The sequence below is a fragment of the Bos indicus x Bos taurus genome, chromosome 5 (genome assembly GCF_003369695.1).
Source record: "Bos indicus x Bos taurus breed Angus x Brahman F1 hybrid chromosome 5, Bos_hybrid_MaternalHap_v2.0, whole genome shotgun sequence".
Lineage (NCBI taxonomy): Eukaryota > Metazoa > Chordata > Mammalia > Artiodactyla > Bovidae > Bos > Bos indicus x Bos taurus.
Window position 1 is genome coordinate 25,821,911 of NC_040080.1, and position 19,791 is coordinate 25,841,701.

The 19,791-nt window shown below is 42.2% G+C and overlaps 1 protein-coding gene across 4 annotated transcripts in view; it reads left to right on the plus strand.

The window, feature by feature from the left end:
• Nucleotides 1-19,791, plus strand: part of PTPRO (protein tyrosine phosphatase, receptor type O) — a 260,730-nt gene that overhangs the window by 230,570 nt on the left and 10,369 nt on the right. For all 4 annotated transcript variants that reach the window (XM_027541422.1, XM_027541423.1, XM_027541425.1 and 1 more), the window contains 5 exons: nucleotides 7,073-7,163; nucleotides 10,395-10,471; nucleotides 11,296-11,430; nucleotides 11,909-12,031; nucleotides 17,697-17,851. In XM_027541422.1, coding sequence (XP_027397223.1) covers nucleotides 7,073-7,163; nucleotides 10,395-10,471; nucleotides 11,296-11,430; nucleotides 11,909-12,031; nucleotides 17,697-17,851 — 581 coding nt within the window. The remainder of the gene's footprint in view (nucleotides 1-7,072; nucleotides 7,164-10,394; nucleotides 10,472-11,295; nucleotides 11,431-11,908; nucleotides 12,032-17,696; nucleotides 17,852-19,791) is intronic.

Below are 19,791 nucleotides of genomic sequence, written 5' to 3' on the forward strand. Positions count from 1 at the left end.
GCTCAAAAACCATTAGAGGCCAGATGGTTGGAAAGGCAAGTTTGCTTTATTTTGGATGCCTGTCCAAAGGCCAACTCTCCCCACTAACGACCAATGGGCAAGAGCTTTTATAGACAGAAGGACGGAGCTACATGCAGAAACAGGAGTCAGTTCTGACAGTCATCTTGAAACTGGTCATCAGTGGTCTGACTAGCATCATCTTGTTGTTTTAGGTACAGTTACTCTTCAATTCCAGAGTCTTGGTTGTTTTAGGTACAGTTACTCTTCAATTCCAGAGTCTATTCGTTTCTGTTTCTTTGAGGCCAATTCTCACAATTGTGGCAGCTTGTGTCATGGCTACAGTCTAGTCATCATATAGTTAACTTCTTCCACCTGGTGGGGGTTTCAGTATCCATAAAACAGCTCACACTGTCTGCAGCCAGGGAGGGCAGAATCACAGAAGAACAGGAATTCTTACTGGAACCACGTGGCTAAACCAGAGAGAGAGAGCATTATTCCCAAAATTGTTATGTTGAATTATGTTCAGTTTAAAAAATGGCAACCCACTCCAATATTCTTGCCTGGAGAATCCCATGGACAGAGGAGCCTGGCAGGCTACAGTCCATGGGGTCGCAGGGAGTTGGACATGACTGAGTGACTATCACTCAGTTTAAAATCTAAACTGTTGCTGTGCATGCTTGCCTCAGTCGTGTCTGACTCTTTGTGACCCCATGGACTATAACCCACCAGGTTCCTCTGTCCTTGGGATTCTCCAGGCAAGCATACTAGAGTGGGTAGCTATTCCCTTCTCCAGAGGATCTTCTTGACTCAAAGATTGAGAACGTTGGTCTCCTTAATTGAAGGCAGATTTGTACGGGATCTGCTGCATTGGTTATGCACTGCACAACTCCAGGGAGCACCATTCTTGTAGACCACAGCATAAATGATGCCTCCGAGGAAGGATGCCTCTTCCTCCCAATGCCCACCATGTACACATGAACAAGAGATCATGGAAGCACACAGCCATGATGGTGGCCACTTACAAACAAAGGGAAGCCTCACAATGAAACCTACTTTGAAGTGAAAGTGAAAATGTTAGTCACTTACAGTTAGACTTAGTGTACATTATACACACACACACATACGCACCTATATGTGTGTGTGTGTGTTAGTTGCTCAGTAGTGTCTGACTCTTTGCAACCTCATGGACTATAACCCATGAGGTTCCTCTGTCTATGGGATTCTCCAGGTAAGAATACTGGAGTGGGTAGCCATTCCCTTCTCCAGGGGATCTTCCTGACCCAGGGATCAAACCCAGGACTCCACATTGCGGATAGATTCTTTATCATTTGAGCCACCAGGGAAGCCACCACCGAAACCTACCTTGCCAGTGCCGTATTCTTGGACATCTTAGCTTCCACAGCTATGACAAGTGCATTTCTGTTCCAGCTGCTCAGCCTGTGGTATTTTCTTACAGCAACCCAACCTGACAAACACAGTGAGTGTGTTTGTGCTCTGATTTTCAAGACTGTATGCTTCAAACACAGCCAGCACAACACAGACTGCCACTGGCTTCAGTCACTCTCTTAGTTTTCTGGGGGGCTGCCACAACAAATTACCATAATCATGATTACTTAAAACAATAGAAATGTACTTTCTCACAGTTCTAGAGGCCAGATATCTAAAATTAAAGTGCTAGCAAGGCCATGCTCCCTCCGAAGGCTCAAGGGGAGTATCTCTCTTTGTCTCTTCCAGCTTCTGGTGGACCCAGGCATCTTTGGCTTGTAGCTATATATAGCTCTAATCAATGCCTTCATCCTCATATGGCTCTCTTCTTCTCTCTTTTATTCTGTTATATTTTATTTTGTTTTATTTTACTCTTATTTAATGTTGGACATTGCCTCCATCTTTTTTTTTCTTGATCATGCCACATGGCATGTGGGACTTTACTTCTTCGACCAGGGATTGAACCCACATCCCCTGCATTAGAAGCCTGGAGTCTTAACCACTGGACCACCAAGAAAGTCCCTCCTTGGGACTTTTATAAGGACACTTACCATTAGCTTCAGAACCCATCCAGATAATACAGAATGATCTTATCTTGTGATTCTTAATTACAACTGCAAAGACTCTCTCTTAACAAGGTTCCAATATGGACATATCTTTGGAGGGATCAGATTTAGCCCATGATAGATGACTGAGTAACCTAGGAAAAAAACCCACAATGATAAATTATATTAGAAACAAAACTGGCAAAAGAAAATTCAAAAATGATGTATGTGGGTTTCAGGCTATCACCTCATACTTTGCGCTCATGAAGATTTAAGCCACTGGAGTTTCCATCTGGCTGGAAAGAAAATAACTGCGAAGCTACTGGGCTAGAAACTTAGTATTTAATTCCCTACCTAGTGACAGGCTAAATTACAAAAGATTGCAAGGCATTTTGTGTACCTTTGCCTTCCCTGCTTTGCTGCAATTTAACTTTGGCAATTTACATTTACAGTGTTCAGCCAATTAAACGTCTCTTATCAACTTTAGGCATTTATAGCAGGAAGGCAACACACAATTAAAGTTCTATCAGCTAGTCAGCTCCCATATGTGCTCCAGTGCTCGCTCTCAATCTGTTTCCACAGTTTCCTTTCGTACCAGAGGCCTTTTCCTGTGGTTGATCAGTCTGTCTGCAAAGTGAGGGCTTAGCGGAGAGAGTTGTACAGTTAGCACAAATGGCAAAGGAGGGAGAAATAATGGAGCCAGACAAAGCAAAACAAAGAATCCTAGCAGAAGCATTTCAGTCATGATCAGTAAGTGTTGCGTTGATATTAACTAAGCTTAATCATTCTGTATGATAGTCACCATATATCCGAAAGGTATGGAAAAATTATTAACCTTATCTTACACATAATTAAACTAACAACAGGTTACAGAGAATTAAACAACGAGAGAACTAGTTAACCTACTTTTTCAAGACCCTACAGTTTATAAAGGCTTCCCAGGTGGCTCAGTGGTAAAGAATCAGTCCGCCAATGCAGGAGACACAGGTTCGATCTCTAGGTTGGCAAGATCCCCTGGCAGAGGAAATGGAATCCACTCCAGCATTCTTGCCTGGAAAATCCCATGGATAGAGGACCCTGGCGGGCTCCATGGAGTCACAAAGAGTTAGACATAACTGGGCATACATGCACACCCTTTATAAGTGCTCCACCAAAATAAACCAGGTATTTACATAAATAAATAAATTTATTTATATAACTTTATTTAAATGAAATAGATGAAAATTTAGACAGTTTTATCTATAAAGACACTCCCCAAAGGAGTTATTTTTCCAAAATACTTTAAGCAAAGGAAACATCATTTAAGCTTAGAGCTGCCAAAAGGAGGTAACTTAAAAATAACACTGGTTAGGTTGAAGTTTGCTAAAAATAAGTTTTGGTTCTTACAAGAACAATATTATCAGTCTTTGACAATCATTTTTAAAATGAAAAAAAAAACAGTTATAAAGGAAAAATGACAAACTTCTGTTTGATGGCATTTGGCAAACAAGGATTTTGACTGAGATAGGAAAAACACCCAAATGTGTAAATTGCAGATCAAAGTCAGCACTGTTGGTCTTGAGATTGACTTCGACTTGGGCCAAGAGCTTGACATTTTGTGAGTTTGAATAGCCAAAAATGATTTTTAAAAAAAATCAAAGGAAGAGAGAAATCTGGATAATCAAGTCAATTTATCCATGCCGTCTACAGCTTGCATTCCAATTTCATTTAACACACACCCTAAGCTACCGACAAACTTCTTTGTGGATGCAGCAGGAATCCCAAGAACTGGGTGTCTACAATATTTGCTTTGCATGAGCACTTGAATCAAGACACTAAAGGCACATACATACACACACACACGTACACACACACACAGTTTCCCTGTTCAATTTCTCAAAACATGATCAAATGTCTCCAGCTCCTCTCAAAAGTCTTTCAAAGGCGCTCCAAAATTCCTTCCCCTGAAAAGTATTCCTCCAGCTTCTGATTCTTTGAAGTAATAATTAGGAGGAATCATGAAGAGTAGCATCCTGTGCAGGCTCAGTCGCTTCAGTTGTGTCCGCTCTCTGCAACCCGATGGACCATTGCCCGCCAGGCTCCTCTGTCCATGTGACCCTCCAGGTGAGAATACTGGAGTGAGTTGTCATGGCCGCTTCCAGGGAGTCTTCCCGATCCAGGGATTAAACTTGTGTCTCCTGCGTCTCCTGCATTGTAAGGAGATTCTTTACTGCTGAGACACTGGGGAAGCCCCAGCATCCCATGTAAGTAAATAAAGTTTCCAGCAAGTGGTGTCTATACATCTTCACTTAATAGTCATTTAGAAAAATGCATACTATCTATGTAACCCCATTTGTGGTCGGTTACCTAGACATATGGTTACATAATATTGCCTTCAGATTTGTATGGGATCTGCTGCATTGGTTATGCACTGCACAACTCCAGGGAGCACCATTCTTGTAGACCACAGCATAAATGATGCCTCTGGGCAAATTCAGGTAGTCTGACTCCAACCCCTTGTTTCCTTCCACACACATAACATAACAGCTCAGAAATCCCCTTTTCCAGTAATGTAGACTTTCTGAGGTATGTTGGTTGTCTGTATATATAAAAATTGCTACAGCAATGCAGTTTCTGATAACAGAATTTATAATAGTCCTGATACACACAAGCAAATATTTGAATGTTCCTATTTTCATGGAAGGGTTCGCCCACCCACTACTGCTCCATCCTTATTTTGCAGTTTCATTACCAGATTTCTTTGTTGTTATTCAGTTGCTCGGTTGTGTCTGACTCTTTGTGACCCCATGGACTGCAGCACTCCAGGCTTCCCTGACCTTCACCATCTCCTGGAGCTTGCTCAAACTCATGTCCGTTGAGTTGGTGATGCCATCCAACCATCTCATCCTCTGTCATCTCCTTCTCCTCCTGCCTTCAATCTTTCCCAGCATCAGGATCTTTTCTAGTGAGTTGGCTTTTCACATTAGGTGGCCAAAGTATTGGAGCTTCAGCTTCAGCATCAGTCTTTCCAATGAATACTCAGGATTGATTTCCTTTAGGATGGACTGGTTGGATATCCTTGCTGTCCAAGGTACTCTCAAAAGTCTTTTCCAACACCACAGTTCAAAAGCGTCAGTTCCTTGGAGCTCAGACTTCTTTATGGTCCATCTGTCACATCCATACTTGACTACTGGGAAAACCATAGCTTTGACCATATGGACCTTTTTTGGCAAAGAAATGCCTCTGCATTTTAATACACTGTCTAAGTTTATCATAGCTTTTCTTCCAAGGATCAAATGCTTTTTAATTTCATGGCTGCAGTTACATCTGCAGTGATTTTGGAGCCCAAGAAAATAAAGTCTGTCACTGTTTCCACTGTTTCCCCATCTATTTGCCATGAAGTGATAGGACTGGATGCCATGATCTTCGTTTTCTGAATGTTGAGTTTTAAGCCAGCTTTTTCACTCTCCTCTTTCACTTTCATCAGGAGGCTTTTTAGTTCCTCTTCACTTTCTGCCATAAGGGTGGTGTTATCTGCATATCTGAGGTTATTGACATTTCTCCTGGCAATCTTGATTCCAGCCTGTGCTTCATCCAGCCCGTCATTTCTCATGATGTACTCTGCATATAAGTTAAATAAGCAGGGTGACAATATACAGCCTTGATGTACTCCTTTCTCAATTTGGAACCAGTCTGTTGTTCCACATCTGGTTCTGTTTCTTCTTGACCTGCATACAGGTTTCTCAGGAGACAGGTCAGGTGGTCTGGTATTCCCATCTCTTTAAGAATTTCCACAGTTTGTTGTGATCCACCTAGTTAAAGGCTTTAGCATAGTCAATGAAGCAGAAGTAGATGTTTTTCTGGAATTCTCTTGCTCTTTCTATGATCCAACAGATCATAGAACAGACAGACTTCTAGTGACTGTCAATTCAATATCTTGTAACATGGAGAGTGTTGCATACTTTTTGTTCCTCACTCTCTCCTTTATTATACTTTCTTGAAAGTTCATTGCTTATAGGAGAAATACCTACAATTTCTCATAGAATAGGAAATATTTTTGCAAAGTGCATAAATTTCAAGTTACCTTGTATTCCTGAAAACTCTGAAACATATCTGTTTTCCAATCTTCCACACCCTGAGAGTGTAACACACAATTTTTACCTTCTCTCAGGGATCACCTAGCTATCCAAGATATTTATGTATTACATTCGTCAGCCACTACTGCGGTAAAATTACGTAAGACATGACCTCAAAATCTTGGTGACCTACAACACTTATTTCTCTCCCTCGTGGGGCTGGGGGACAGCTGAGATGGTTCTGCTTCAGGCTGTGAGTCAGGGTCAGGTCTGTTCCATGCGTCTTCTCATCCTGGGATTAGCAGTTTCTCTGGGCACATTCTTTTCCACCATATGGCAGAAGCCCAGGCAAGCAAATCAAGCTGAGCAAACACATTTAAAGCTTCAGATTGGACATGAGTTCCACCCAACTTCGTTGGCCCAAAGCAAGGTGACAGCAGTAGAATGGAGATGTTTCAAAAGGGAGCTGAAAGAAAAGTGAAAGTGTTAGTCACTCAGTTGTGTCTGCTCTCTGTGACCCCATGGACTATAACCCACCAGACTCCTCTGTCCATGGGATTCTCCAGGCAAGAATACTGGAGTGGGTTGCCATTTCCTCTTCCAGGGGGTATTCCAGACCCAGGAATGAAACCTGGGTCTCCTGCATTGCAGGCAGATTCTCTACCATCTGAGCCACCAGGGAAGCCCCTGCAACATCATAAGACAAAGGGGTGTGATCATTGTGGTAGTTCTATTAGAGGCAAGAAGTGAAAAATAATCCACTATGAGCAATAATCCAGTGTGGACAATAATCCAGTTCCACAGGAGTGGGATTGCTGGATCATGTGGTAACTCTGTTTTTAGTTTTTAAGGAAACTCTATACTGTACAACATACTGGCTACACTTTTCCACTCTTAACTTTTAATATTTTTCTTCTTATTCTTTGCAAATGACTTCTATCAAATAATCCCTCTGATGGAATCTTAAATTTTTTCTGTCATTTACAGGAATTGAAGTTGATTGGACTGGATATTCCACACTTTGCTGCAGACCTTCCACTGAACCGATGTAAAAATCGTTATACAAACATCCTACCATGTAAGACGGTCAATAATGCTGATCCTGCTCTTGTCTTCCAAAGGCAGAAAGGCTGTTACGGCAGATGAATCAGTTCCACCAACCTCTAGCCAGGCCAGGAATGATCTGTATCCCCAAGGCCATGTCTGCAATTGCATTGACTGCATTGGTGCTTTGATATCATTAGATCTTGTTGTGTGTAGGAAGATTTAATTATCATGCTTTTAAACAAATTGTATCTGAACAGAAAAAACTGACCCTTTGACCCTCGGGAGATCAAAATGTCTTAGCCAAATAAGGGATAAGATAAATTGTGCTCATAACCTATTTTCAATCAATTCATTGACAGTGGAAGGAGGCAAATAGAAAGGAAATGCAAGGTGTGAAAAAGGCTTCTTTCTTACTTCTGGCAAGTTCTGCTCTTCCTTAGGATTTTGCAGTAAAAGCAACATTCAAAGAAAAAGTATCACAAAGTACTTAATAGGACCATTAAAACACATTCTAATATAAATTTAACATTCTTCTTTGCTACACTCTAGTGGGGGCTGGGAAAGAAGGGAAAATTGCAAACCTTTACAGAGAAGCCTCCTTCATGAGGGTTTTTGACAAAATTAGGTAGGAACTGTGGAAAATTCTGAAAGAGATGGGAATGCCAGACCACCTGACCTGCCTCTTGAGAAACCTGTATGCAGGTCAGGAAGCAAGTTAGGACCAGACTGGAAAAACAGACTGGTTCCAAATAGGGAAAGGAGTACATCAAGGCTGTATATTGTCACCCTGCTTATTTAACTTACATGCAGAGTACATCATGAGAAACGCTGGACTGGAAGAAACACAATCTGGAATCAAGATTGCCAGGAGAAATATCAATAACCTCAGATATGCAGATGACACCACTCTTATGGCAGAAAGTGAAGAGGAACTCAAAAGCCTCTTGATGAAAGTGAAAGTGGAGAGTGAAAAAGTTGGCTTAAAGCTCAACATTCAGAAAACGAAGATCATGGCATCTGATCCCATCACTTCATGGGAAATAGATGGGGAAACAGTGGAAACAGTATCAGACTTTATTTTGTGGGCTCCAAAATCACTGCAGATGGTGATTGCATCCATGAAATTAAAAGACACTTACTCCTTGAAAGGAAAGTTATGACCAACCTAGACAGCATATTAAAATGCAGAGACATTTCTTTGCCAACAAAGGTCTGTCTAGTCAAGGCTATGGTTTTTGCAGTAGTCATGTATGGATGTGAGAGTTGGACTGTGAAGAAGGCTGAGCACCGAAGAATTGATGCTTTTGAACTGTGGTGTTGGAGAAGACTCTTGAGAATCCCTTGGACTGCAAGGAGATCCAACCAGTCCATTCTAAAGGAGATCAGTCCTAGGTGTTCTTTGGAAGGAGTGATGCTAAAGCTGAAACTCCAGTACTTTGGCCACCACATGCAAAGAGTTGACTCATTGGAAAAGACTCTGATGCTGGGAGGGATTGGGGGCAGGAGGAGAAGGGGACAACAGAGGATGAGATGACTGGATGGCATCACTGACTCGATGGACGTGAGTCTGAGTGAACTCCGGGAGTTAGTGATGGACAGGGAGGCCTGGCGTGCTGCAATTCATGGGGTCGAAAAGAGTCAGACACAGCGACTGAACTGAACTGAACTGAATATTATTGTGAGCTTCCCTGGTGGCTCAGTGATAAAGAACCTGCCTGCAATGCAGGAGCTGCAGGAGCTGCAGGTTCGACCCCAGGGTCAGGAAGATCCCCTGGAGGAGGGCATGACAACCCATTCCAGTATTCTTGCCTGGAGAATCTCATGGACAGAGGAGCCTGGAAGGCTGCACAGTCCATGGGGTTGCACAGAGTCAGACAAGACTGAAGCGACTTAGCACAGCACAGCACAATATTATCATATAACACTTTCTGTCTGTATGCATTTCAGGATTTATTATCTTCATTTGAAGTCCATTTACAAAAAGCCCATCAACACCATCTTCTTTTCTCTAGGCTTCCCAGAGATAGTGAGTTCTCTGGATATCCCAGAAAGTGAAAGTGAAAGTTGCTCAGTCATGTCCGACTCTTTGCTACTCCATGGACTGTGGAATTCCCCAGGCCAGAATACTGGAGTGGGTAGCCTTTCCCTTCTCCAGGGCATCCTCCCAACCCAGGGACCAAACCCAGGTCTCCCTCATTGCAGGCAGATTCTTTACCAGCTGAGCCACAAGGGAAGCCCAAGAATACTGGAGTGGATAGCCTATCCCTTCTCCAGTGGATCTTCCCAACCCAGGAATCAAACTGGGGTCCCCTGCATTACAGGCAGATTCTTTACCAGCTGAGCTACCAGGGAAGACTTGAGTGAAATGGAAATCCTAGGTTTAGGTTACATTCGATAGCCTTCATACAACCCACCAGATATTTTAGTTCCTCTACATATTCTCCACAATTCCCTGCAAATCTAGAGACCACTCTTTTAAGAACAGGAAGGCTGGTGGGGAGGAAATAGTGGTTGGGAGATATTTATATATTTATTTAAACAAGAAACTAAGATTGAGATATGGCTAAAATATAAAGCTAAAATAAACTTTACCTACCCTATCACTGACCAATTTAACTTGATTTGGGGTACAAATATTGAGTATAGAATTGTCTTGACAAGTCTTCATTACATTCTGAATGTTTTTCTTTTTTTCTCTTTTGTTTTGTATCTATTAATCCCAAGCTCCTAATTTATCCCCCATCCCCCGCCCCACTCATTTCCCCTTTGGTAACCATAAACTTATTTTCTATATCTGTGAGTCCATTTCTGTGTTATAAATAAGTTCATTTGCATCATTTTTTTAAGATTCTACATAGAAGTGATAGATGATATTTGTCTTTTTTTGTCTGACTTACTTCGTTTAGTGTGGTCATCCCTAGTCCATCTAAGTTGCTGCAAATGGAATTATTTCATTCCTTTTTATGCCTGAGTGCTATTCCATTGTGTATGTTTACCACATCTTCTTTCTCCATTCATCTGTTGATAGCCACTGAGGTTGTCTCCAGGTCTTGGCTACTATTAGTAGTGCTGCCCTGAACGTTAGGGTGCCTGCATCTTTTTAAACTAAACTTTTCATCTTTTCCAGATATACACCCAGGGTGGGATTGCTGGATCATGTAGTTACTCTGTGTTTAGTTTCTAAGGACCCTCCATACTATTCTTCATAGTAACTGCACCCTTCTGCTGTTATGTTTAATATTTTTCTCTTTATTCTTTACAGATGACTTTAGCCGAGTGAGATTGATCTCCATGAATGAAGAGGAAGGTGCAGACTACATCAATGCCAACTACATTCCTGTAAGTAAAAAAAAAAAAAAATTCCTTAAATCAGGCATCCAAAAACAGACAAACAAACAAAATCAGGCATCCAAATTCTACCCCAGCCAGAGGAAGACTATTACAGCTGCAGAGAGGAGTCGAACAGTTCAATAGAGAGTCATTCTTCACCAAGCAGTTCAACTATAAAGAACAGTTTCCATTATTCCATTTTAGAATAAAGAATGGCAGGGAGGGGAGGGAGCCCAGAGAATAATAATGTTCAAATATCTTTGAAAAGGACTAGTGAAAGTAGATAATTATACCAAAGGTCTACTTTCCTATGCTTAAATTTCAGTGTCAGCGCCAACCTGTGCTTTTAAAATGTATCTGTATAGACACGTGATTGTTATTGTAGAAAGGCGTGGGTGTGATTTTGTAGCTTCCCAAGAAAAATGTTTAAAACCACACGGATTTGTGCAGTTAGTTACTATGACTGTCTCTTTAATGGAAAAAAAATGGAGAAAACATAATATAGGTGCATGATCCTTTACCAGGTTTCTCCCCAGTAAATTCTCAGTTGCTTCTCATTTGTGTGGAACAGCAATTGGTGTTGATTTTAAGGCTTTCCTGGTGGCTCAGATGGTAAAGAATCTGCCTGCAATGCAAGAGACCTGGGTTTGATCCCCGGGTCAGGAAGATCCCCTGGAGAAGGGAATGGCAACCCACTCCAGTATTCTTGCCCAGAGAATTCCACAAACAGAGGAGCCTGGTGGGCTACAGTCCTTGAGGTTGCAAAGTGTTGGACATGACTGAGTGACTTTCACTTTAGCTCCTTAAGTGACAACTTTGTCTTTGTCTTCCAGGGGTACAATTCACCCCAGGAATACATTGCCACACAGGGGCCACTGCCTGAAACCAGAAATGACTTCTGGAAGATGGTCCTGCAACAGAAGTCCCAGATTATTGTCATGCTCACTCAATGTAATGAGAAGAGGAGGGTAAGTACTTTCAGTCCTTTGAAAGTAAAGAATTCAGTCTCACTTAGCAGTAAAACCTCACCAGCCACTGCCAAGGAATGTGCTCACCGTGGCGGGGAAGGGAGGCTTAGAAGGGAGGGGACATATGTGTACCTGTGACTGATTCACGTTGCTTTATGGCTGAAGCCAATACCATATTCTAAAGCAATTATCCTCCAATTAAAATTTTTAAAAATGTGTGGGTGTAATTTTATAGGCTTCCCAAGAAAAATGTTTAAAATCATATGGGTTTATGCAGTTAGTTACTATGATGGCCCCTTTGATGGAAAAAAAAAGGAGAAAACATTACATAGATGTATGTTCCTCTTGCTTCATTCTTTATTCTCACAGTAATCCTATATGATCCTTTAGAGGCGAGTCATTTGCTTTCTCTAAATGATCACTGACTGTTTCTTCCCCAGCCTGTTGGTCTTAAAAGGTTATGCTATTGCCCCCTCAGGTGAAATGTGATCATTACTGGCCATTTACAGAAGAGCCCATAGCGTATGGTGACATCACGGTGGAGATGATGTCGGAGGAAGAGCAGGACGACTGGGCTTGTAGACATTTCCGGATCAACTACGTAAGTCAGGAGCAGGGTTTCAGGGGCCATCCCCACGCTGAGGGAATCCCCAGGGTCAGGAAGCCCATCCTCCTTCACGGGAGACTGTGAGTGCTTTAGACTTGGTGACACTGCTTCCTCCAAGAGAAAAATGCCACATACAATGTGCTTGTTTCCCATCTCCCGGAGGGTGATGTGGATAAGATGCTTGGTCCAGACAACTGGAGGACATGGAATCAGAAGGCTGCACTATTCTGTCTCAGATTCACCCAGGGTAATAGAAGACATGGTGACCCACGGCTCACCAACATGACTAAGGAAAGGAGTGTTGCCACTACTTATACTATGTATGAATATAAGGAGGATATGCAAAATCAGGATATACTTACACTATAAATTAAAATGTAATTTTAGAGGTAGTGGTTTGGGTTTTGTTTGGCTTTGTTTCTTATTTTGTTGTAGTTTGGTTTTTCTTATTTCAAAGGTACTTCTGGACCTTATTAATCATGGTTTCATGGCTCTTTTGAAATGCTGTTGATTTCTGGTGGTTAGGATGTCAGAAATGTCTGTTTTTCCTGAAGGCAGACTTTTGAGCTCAAGCTGAATGTTGGTGTACTAGGCTAGGTGCTGACATCAATCACAGTCACCCTGGTTCCTTCTTTATGGCTCCTTCACAGAGAGCAGTCCTAAAAATAGGAGGGAAGTTTTACTGGTACTGTGTTCTCCAGTGGAGTGTGCTCTCTGTTGAAGACAAACCATAGAAAATGCCTCATTAAAACTCACTTCTCTGCTTAGATACAACCCTTCCTCACAGTATGGATCAGGGGATGAACAAAAAGAGGCTGCTTTGTGAAACCTTTGCGCTAAGAATGAGTTTTGCCTTTTAAAAGTTGGAAAAAATTAAAGGAAGAATACTATTTCACAAGAAATAATATATGGAAATTATATAATTAAAATACCAATGTCCATAAGTAACATTTTATTGAAACATAGCCACAAACTTGTTTACTGATTTCCTATGACTATTTCTGTCCTACATCAGGCTTGAATAGTTGCAGCAGAGACTGTATGATCCACAGAATCTAAAATATCTGTTTGCCCTTTGCAGGAAATGCTTGCTGACCATTTAATATAGACAATGGAAACAATGTTTCAATATAACATAAGCCCTCAAGAACTCACCATTTATTGATATTTACAAGAAACAAATCACTTCTTAAGGGCTAGCAGTTAACAATGGCTTTAGCTGCATTAAGAATGTAGGCAGATCCCAGTGTAACTGCTCCATGCTGTTCCATCCCTTTGAAATGCTCATCTCCTCCCGTTCTCTAAGAACATCCCTACTCAAGAGTGTCAGCTCAAATGTCATCTCTTTATCAAGCCTTCCCTCATCTTAAGAGACCCTTCTCCCTTTCCTCCCCTGCTCTAATCCCATGTGTATCACTCCATCACAGTGCACTGTAAGTGGTCACAATTCTCTGATTTCCTGTCTGCCTCCTCCATGTGCTATGAGTTTCATATACAAGTATCCTGTTTTGATAATCCTTGTAGGGACTTCCCTGGTGATATAGTGGTTAGGACTTTACCATCCAATGGCAGGAGTGTGTGTTTCATCCCTGGTCAGGGAATTAAGATCCCACATGCTTCCTGGCCAAAAAAAACCAAAGCATAAAACAGAAGCAATATTGTAGCAAATTCAATGAAGACTTTAAAACGTGTCCTCATCAAAAAAAAAAAAAAATCTTAAAAAATAATAATCCTTTTAATCCAAATGGTTAGCCACTTAATAATCTTGTGAAATGAAAAAAAAATCAGTGAATGGATGTTTTCAAAAATAAGGGAGTATTAAGAAAACATCAACTGATTTAACCATCAGAGAAATATTTAACAATAGGAATTTCATTTGAACTCTGCTTTCTGTCTTGGCTATGTCAACCAGAAAGCAGTGCAAACTGCTAGACAAATATAGAATTGATTTGAATAGAATAAATCTTTCCCTAGGTTTTGCATATAGGAGAAAAAAATTGCAAAGCAAACATAAGGTATGTTCCCTTGACAGGAAAGAGTGATATCAATTATGGTATGATTCATATTACACTTCTTGTCCTTGATCTTAAATGATGATCTTTCAATGACAAACGTGTGAAGGGCTTGAAGCAGACGAATAAAATGTTTAATGACAGAGTTTTCTGGAAATATTTTTATAGTCACAAGCATCTGGTCCCAGAGTGCCCCCTTTGGGTCATAAATATACAGAATCTAAGTTTTAAGCTTCTGCAATAAATGCTAAACTAAAGACTGTCCTGCTATTGTTGATGAATAGATTTTTTTTTTTTACTTTTTTTTAATTTTTGGCTTATACACTTCTTTATCTCCTCCATATTTCCCTATGGAATCTTTCATAGTAAAACCAGATAAAATTACGTAAATGAGAAAGTCAGAGACGTTTTGGAATGGCTAAGATGTAACCAGTAAGGTTTTCTCATTTAGTAAGAAAGGAGGAAAATGACCGTAACACACAATTTATCACTTTCCAGTACTTGAAACTTGACATGAACTGAATAATAATTGGAAACTAAAAACCAGCAAAAACTGGTTTGTTCCCATTGACATGTGCCTTGCTATTCAGCTAACAGGAATCAACCATCTGGTGCAAAGACCTCTGCCTTGCAGCTACAGAGAGACGGACGACAATTTAAAGAATTCCTATTTTTGAACCACTTGCATATTTTACCTGGATACCTTGTCAGATCAACCAGAGGAGATTTTTATATATTCTATATACATAAAGATACAGATATAAGATTGTATATATTTATATATATGCATGTATATCCTACAGTGTACAAGTCTTGTGCTCAGTCTGCGATCCTTATTTGAAAAGAGCATTTTCATGAACTTTTCTGGGCAACCACAGCTATGTGGTGATGAAGTATCCTTAAATCCTCCTAGTGTTGACTAATTCATTCATTCTGCACAATTTATTCTGCTTGAATTACTTTCTTGCCATACTTCCTGAAGACAGCGGTGAAGCTGGCCAGCGTCTTTGCAGATTTCATGCTTCATGTATCCAAGACAAAGTCCTTGAACCTATGCAGAGAGGGAGGCATTGAATGTGGCCGGGGATGTATGGCCTTAGGCCAAGGAGACAGTGGGTCTAGTTGAAGTGCTAAGATATATATATATATATATATATATATATATATGTGTGTGTGTATATGTATATGCTACTGCTGCTGCTAAATTGCTTCAGTCGTGTCCGACTCTGTGCGACCCCATAGACGGCAGCCCACCTGGCTCCCCTGTCCCTGGGATTCTCCAGGCAAGAACACTGGAGTGGGTTGCCGTTTCCTTCTCCAATGCATGAAAGTGAAAAGTGAAAGTGAAGTCACTTAGTCGTGTCCGACTCCCAGCGATCCCATGGACTGCAGCCCACCAGGCCTCTCTGTCCATGGGATTTTCCAGGCAAGAGTACTGGAATGGGGTGCCATTGCCTTCTCCGATATATGTGTGTGTGTGTGTGTATATATATATATGTACAAATATTATATTTTATTTATTCTTATTTATTTTTGTAATTTTACCTCACCTAAGACCACAGACTCATTGAAATTCATTTCTCTTTAATACTTGAAAACCTAAACTTTATATCCAGACAAATTCTTCCAAATTACAATATAATATTCCATCTCCTGAATGGATTCAAGAGTCTTAGCAAGTTTGGGAGATGAAGGGTGCATTAGATCTTTGTGAGGCTTGGATTTGGAATATTTCTGGTAGTTGATAACAAGAGCAGAATAAAACTGTATGCTTATATGGTAGTAGGGGCTAAAGCAAGTAATTCTTGAAGGACATATATCTTAGTTGTTATTTACTCAGGTCAGAGAGAATAATATTATGTTTGGTGTATGGGTTCATATGAATAGGAAAATATAGAAAATATCCACTTACTGGGATTCCCAGAACCACTTACTGAAACGCACTGTGCGGGGGACTTCCCTGGTGGTCCAGCAGGTTAAGACTCTGTGCTTCTACTGTGGGGACAGAGGTTCGATACCTGGCTGGGGAACTAAGATCCTGCATGCTGCCCAACTTGGCCAAAAAAAATAAATGAAAGGAGAATGTTTAAAAATAATAACAATTTTAAGAAAAGAAATGCACTGAGCTGGATGAGAACAAGTGGTAGTAATTATGTTGCAGCAGTGATGAAACTCTCTAACAGAAACCACCCTTCACAGACATGCTCACACTTAATTCTCACAACAACCCTTGTTAAAAGTATTATGAGACCCTCTTCAAGTAAGAGAACACTGGTGTTCAGTGAGTGCATCTTGTGTTAGGTCCACTCGTATCAGAATCCAAGACAGGGATTGTCACACATAGGGTTTTTTGAAAGTGTAGTATTGGGAGAAGGCAGTGGCACCCCACTCCAGGACTCTTGCCTGGAAAATCCCACGGACAGAGGCGCCTGGTGGGCTGAAGTCCATGGGGTCGCTAAGAGTCGGACATGACTGAGTGATCTCACTTTGACTTTTCACTTTCATGCATTGGAGAAGGAAATGGCAACCCACTCCAGTGTTCTTGCCTGGAGAATCCCAGGGACGGGGGAGCCTGGTGGGCTGCCGTCTATGGGGTCGCACAGAGTCGGACACAACTGAAGCGACAGCAGCAGCAGCAGCAGCAGCAAATTGGGTGAAATCCATACAAGAAAAGGGAAGCAGGAGAGGACAGGACAGTTGTCTTAGCCTGACATTTTGCTCCCTGGTATCCATCACAAAGGGGCTTGCTTCCCTTGTAGCTCAGTCGGTAAAGAATTGGCCTGCAGTGCAGGAGACCCGGGTTCGATCCCTGGGTTGGGAAGATCCCCTGGAGAAGGAAATGGCGACCCACTCCAGTATCTTTGCCTGGAAAATCTCATGGACAGAGGAGCCTGGTGGGCTGCAGACCATGGGGTTGTAAAGAGTTGGGCACGACTGAGCGACTAACACTTACTTACTTATCAATCACAAAAGGAAAAGCGGGTGGCAGAGGATGAAATGGTTAGATACTATCATTGACTCCATGGACATGAGTTTGAGCAAACTCCAGGAGAGAGTAAAGAACAGCAGAGCCTGGCGTGCTGTGGTCCACGGGGTCACAAAAAGTCAGACTTAGTGACTGAATAATAACATCATCCATCACTCAATCACTGTCGTCTGCCCTCAGCCTGGGAACCTGATCTCTTAGGCACTTTCCAGCAGGCAGCTCCCTTTAGTGGGAGACAGCTGTGAGGGATGGGGCTGCAGCCAGATGCTACTAGCAGCACCAGGGAGAGAATGGATCACTCGGCCAAGCGGACCCAAGCTGGCCATCAACCACGTCTTCCAGTGTTTAATTCATTGCCCAGAACTGATGTAACTTCTGAATGGCAGAACAAGGATGCAAACCCTGATCTGCTTAAGCTCTTATCATGACCCAGGCATGGATTAGCCTATTTATCCTACATAGGATAAAGTTTGAGGTTTTATACAATTAGTATTTGTTTTTCTCAGGGCCTGCTTTGTGCCAAACACAATGCTGAGAGCTAGAAAGGGAGGTGTGCTGACCGGGAGTAGAATGCAGCCTTCCCATCACTCAAGAGCTGCCGCGGAAGCCTGAGCCATCCTGACTGTGGATTGAGAGATTAATGCTTGTTTTTCTCCCAAAGGCTGACGAGATGCAGGATGTGATGCATTTTAACTACACCGCATGGCCTGATCACGGGGTGCCCACAGCCAATGCTGCAGAAAGCATCCTGCAGTTTGTACACAAGGTCCGACAGCAGGCTATGAAGAGCAAAGGCCCCATGATCGTGCACTGCAGGTAACCTCCTCAAAGGCGCTGGCTGTTAGAAATCATGGAAGGAATTTCCCATCATTCCATAAACCTCTGATCAGATTGAATTAACTGGTCAATGAGTTATAATTTTTAAAAATTTAAACAGTGGAGAGGGAGGTGGAAGGGGCATTCAGGATAGGGGGTACACATGTATACCTGTAGCTGGTTCATGTTGATGTACGGCAAAAACCATCATGATATTTCAATTATCCTCTTTTAAAAAATAATTTAAAAAATTTTAAAAAATTATGATGAACGAAGTCTTACTAAATACATGATTTACATATAATATGACTATCTTAGGGCTTCCCCGGTGGCTCAGAAGTAAAGAACCCACCTGCCAATGCAGGAGACACGAATTTGATCCCTGAGTTGGGAAGAGTCCCTGGGGAAGGAAATGGCAACCCACTCCAGTATTCTTGCCTGGAAAATTCCATGGACAGAAGAGCCCGGCAGGCTGCAGTTCATGCAGCCTGCAGACCCTGCAGTTTTGCAGGGTCACAAAAGAGTCATATACTTAGCAACTAAACAGCAACAACATTGTTTATCAGAGGTAGCAATGAGACAAAGATGTCAGAGGAGGCATTGGTAGCCAATAAGCCTGGACCTAGCACTTTGGGCTTTGTGAGATAGAATGACTAAGTGTGTGTGTGTGTGTGTGTGTGTGTGTGTCAGGTGGAGGGGTGGGGGGTGGGGGTGGTAGTGGCAGTATGTGTCTCCCTGGAAAGAAAAATGCTTCATAAGCTACCAAGTTTCTGACTAAGGAGGCTGCACTTGCTGTCAGTCATTCCCAGGCCAAAAAGCTTTGCTTCACAGGATGAGGTTACCTAGTCTCAACATGTTTCCTTCCAAGAGCAGAAAATAAAGCTGCTCAACCCTGGTCAAACACGTGGCCTCCTTTCATGCAGGGAGCAGGTACAGTTCTGGATGTGGCTTCATGAGTGTTCACCCAGGCCCAGAAACATTTTAGGTGAGAAGATAAGAGGGAAGAGTTGCCTGGCAGAAAAAGCAAATCCGGGCTCTGAACTCGTGGTTTTTCATGTTGGATTTCTCTCCCAGCAAATCTCACAAGTAGATTGCTTTTGGTTGCTTTTCATTTCCTTTTTCTCCTGAGTGCATGTGCATATGTTGTGAGTCATGTCCAACTCTTTGCGACCTCCATGGACTATAGTCCACCAGGCTCCTCTATCCATGGACTTTCCCAGCAAGAATACTAGAGTGGGTTGCCGTTTCCTTCTCCAGGGGGATCTTCCTGACCCAAGGATCAAACCTGCATCTCCTGCCTTAGCAGGTGGATTCTTTACCATCTGAGCCACCAAGGAAGCCCTTTCTTTTTCTTGTATTTCCTCATAATTCAGAGTTCAGAGTCAGCTGGCACTTCAGCCCATGAGTGATTGGAAGGAAAGGAGAGCTGAGTTTATCTGTGACACTGGGGACTGTGGTGATGAACTGGTTAGCCTGAATCACTCCATTTCCCTTTATATTCAGAGTCCTGGGACTTGGGGACTGAAAGATACTGGATCCAAATATTAAATCTGATTTTGAGGCAATTATCTCAGAGATCCCTGGGTGACTGAAGCAGACCAGCACCCACTAGCAGGGCAGACAGGCTCTAAGGAAGGTCTGAGACAGTAAACTTGACCTAGGGCTGAATGGCCCCAGTGCTAGAGCTAGAGTGTGGGCATCTCAGCTAGACTTTAAAGTTGGACAGGAGGGTTTAACTCTGAGGCTCCTCAGAAGGCTGGAATTGTTTACATGTATCAGCTTCTTGGGCTTCCCTGGTGGCTCAGTGATACAGAACCCACCTGTCAAAGCAGGACACACGGGTTCAATCCCTGGGTCGGGAAGATGTTCTGGAGGAAGAAACAGCCACCTACTTCAGTATTCTTATCTGGGAAATCCCATGGACAGAGGAGCCTGGCAGG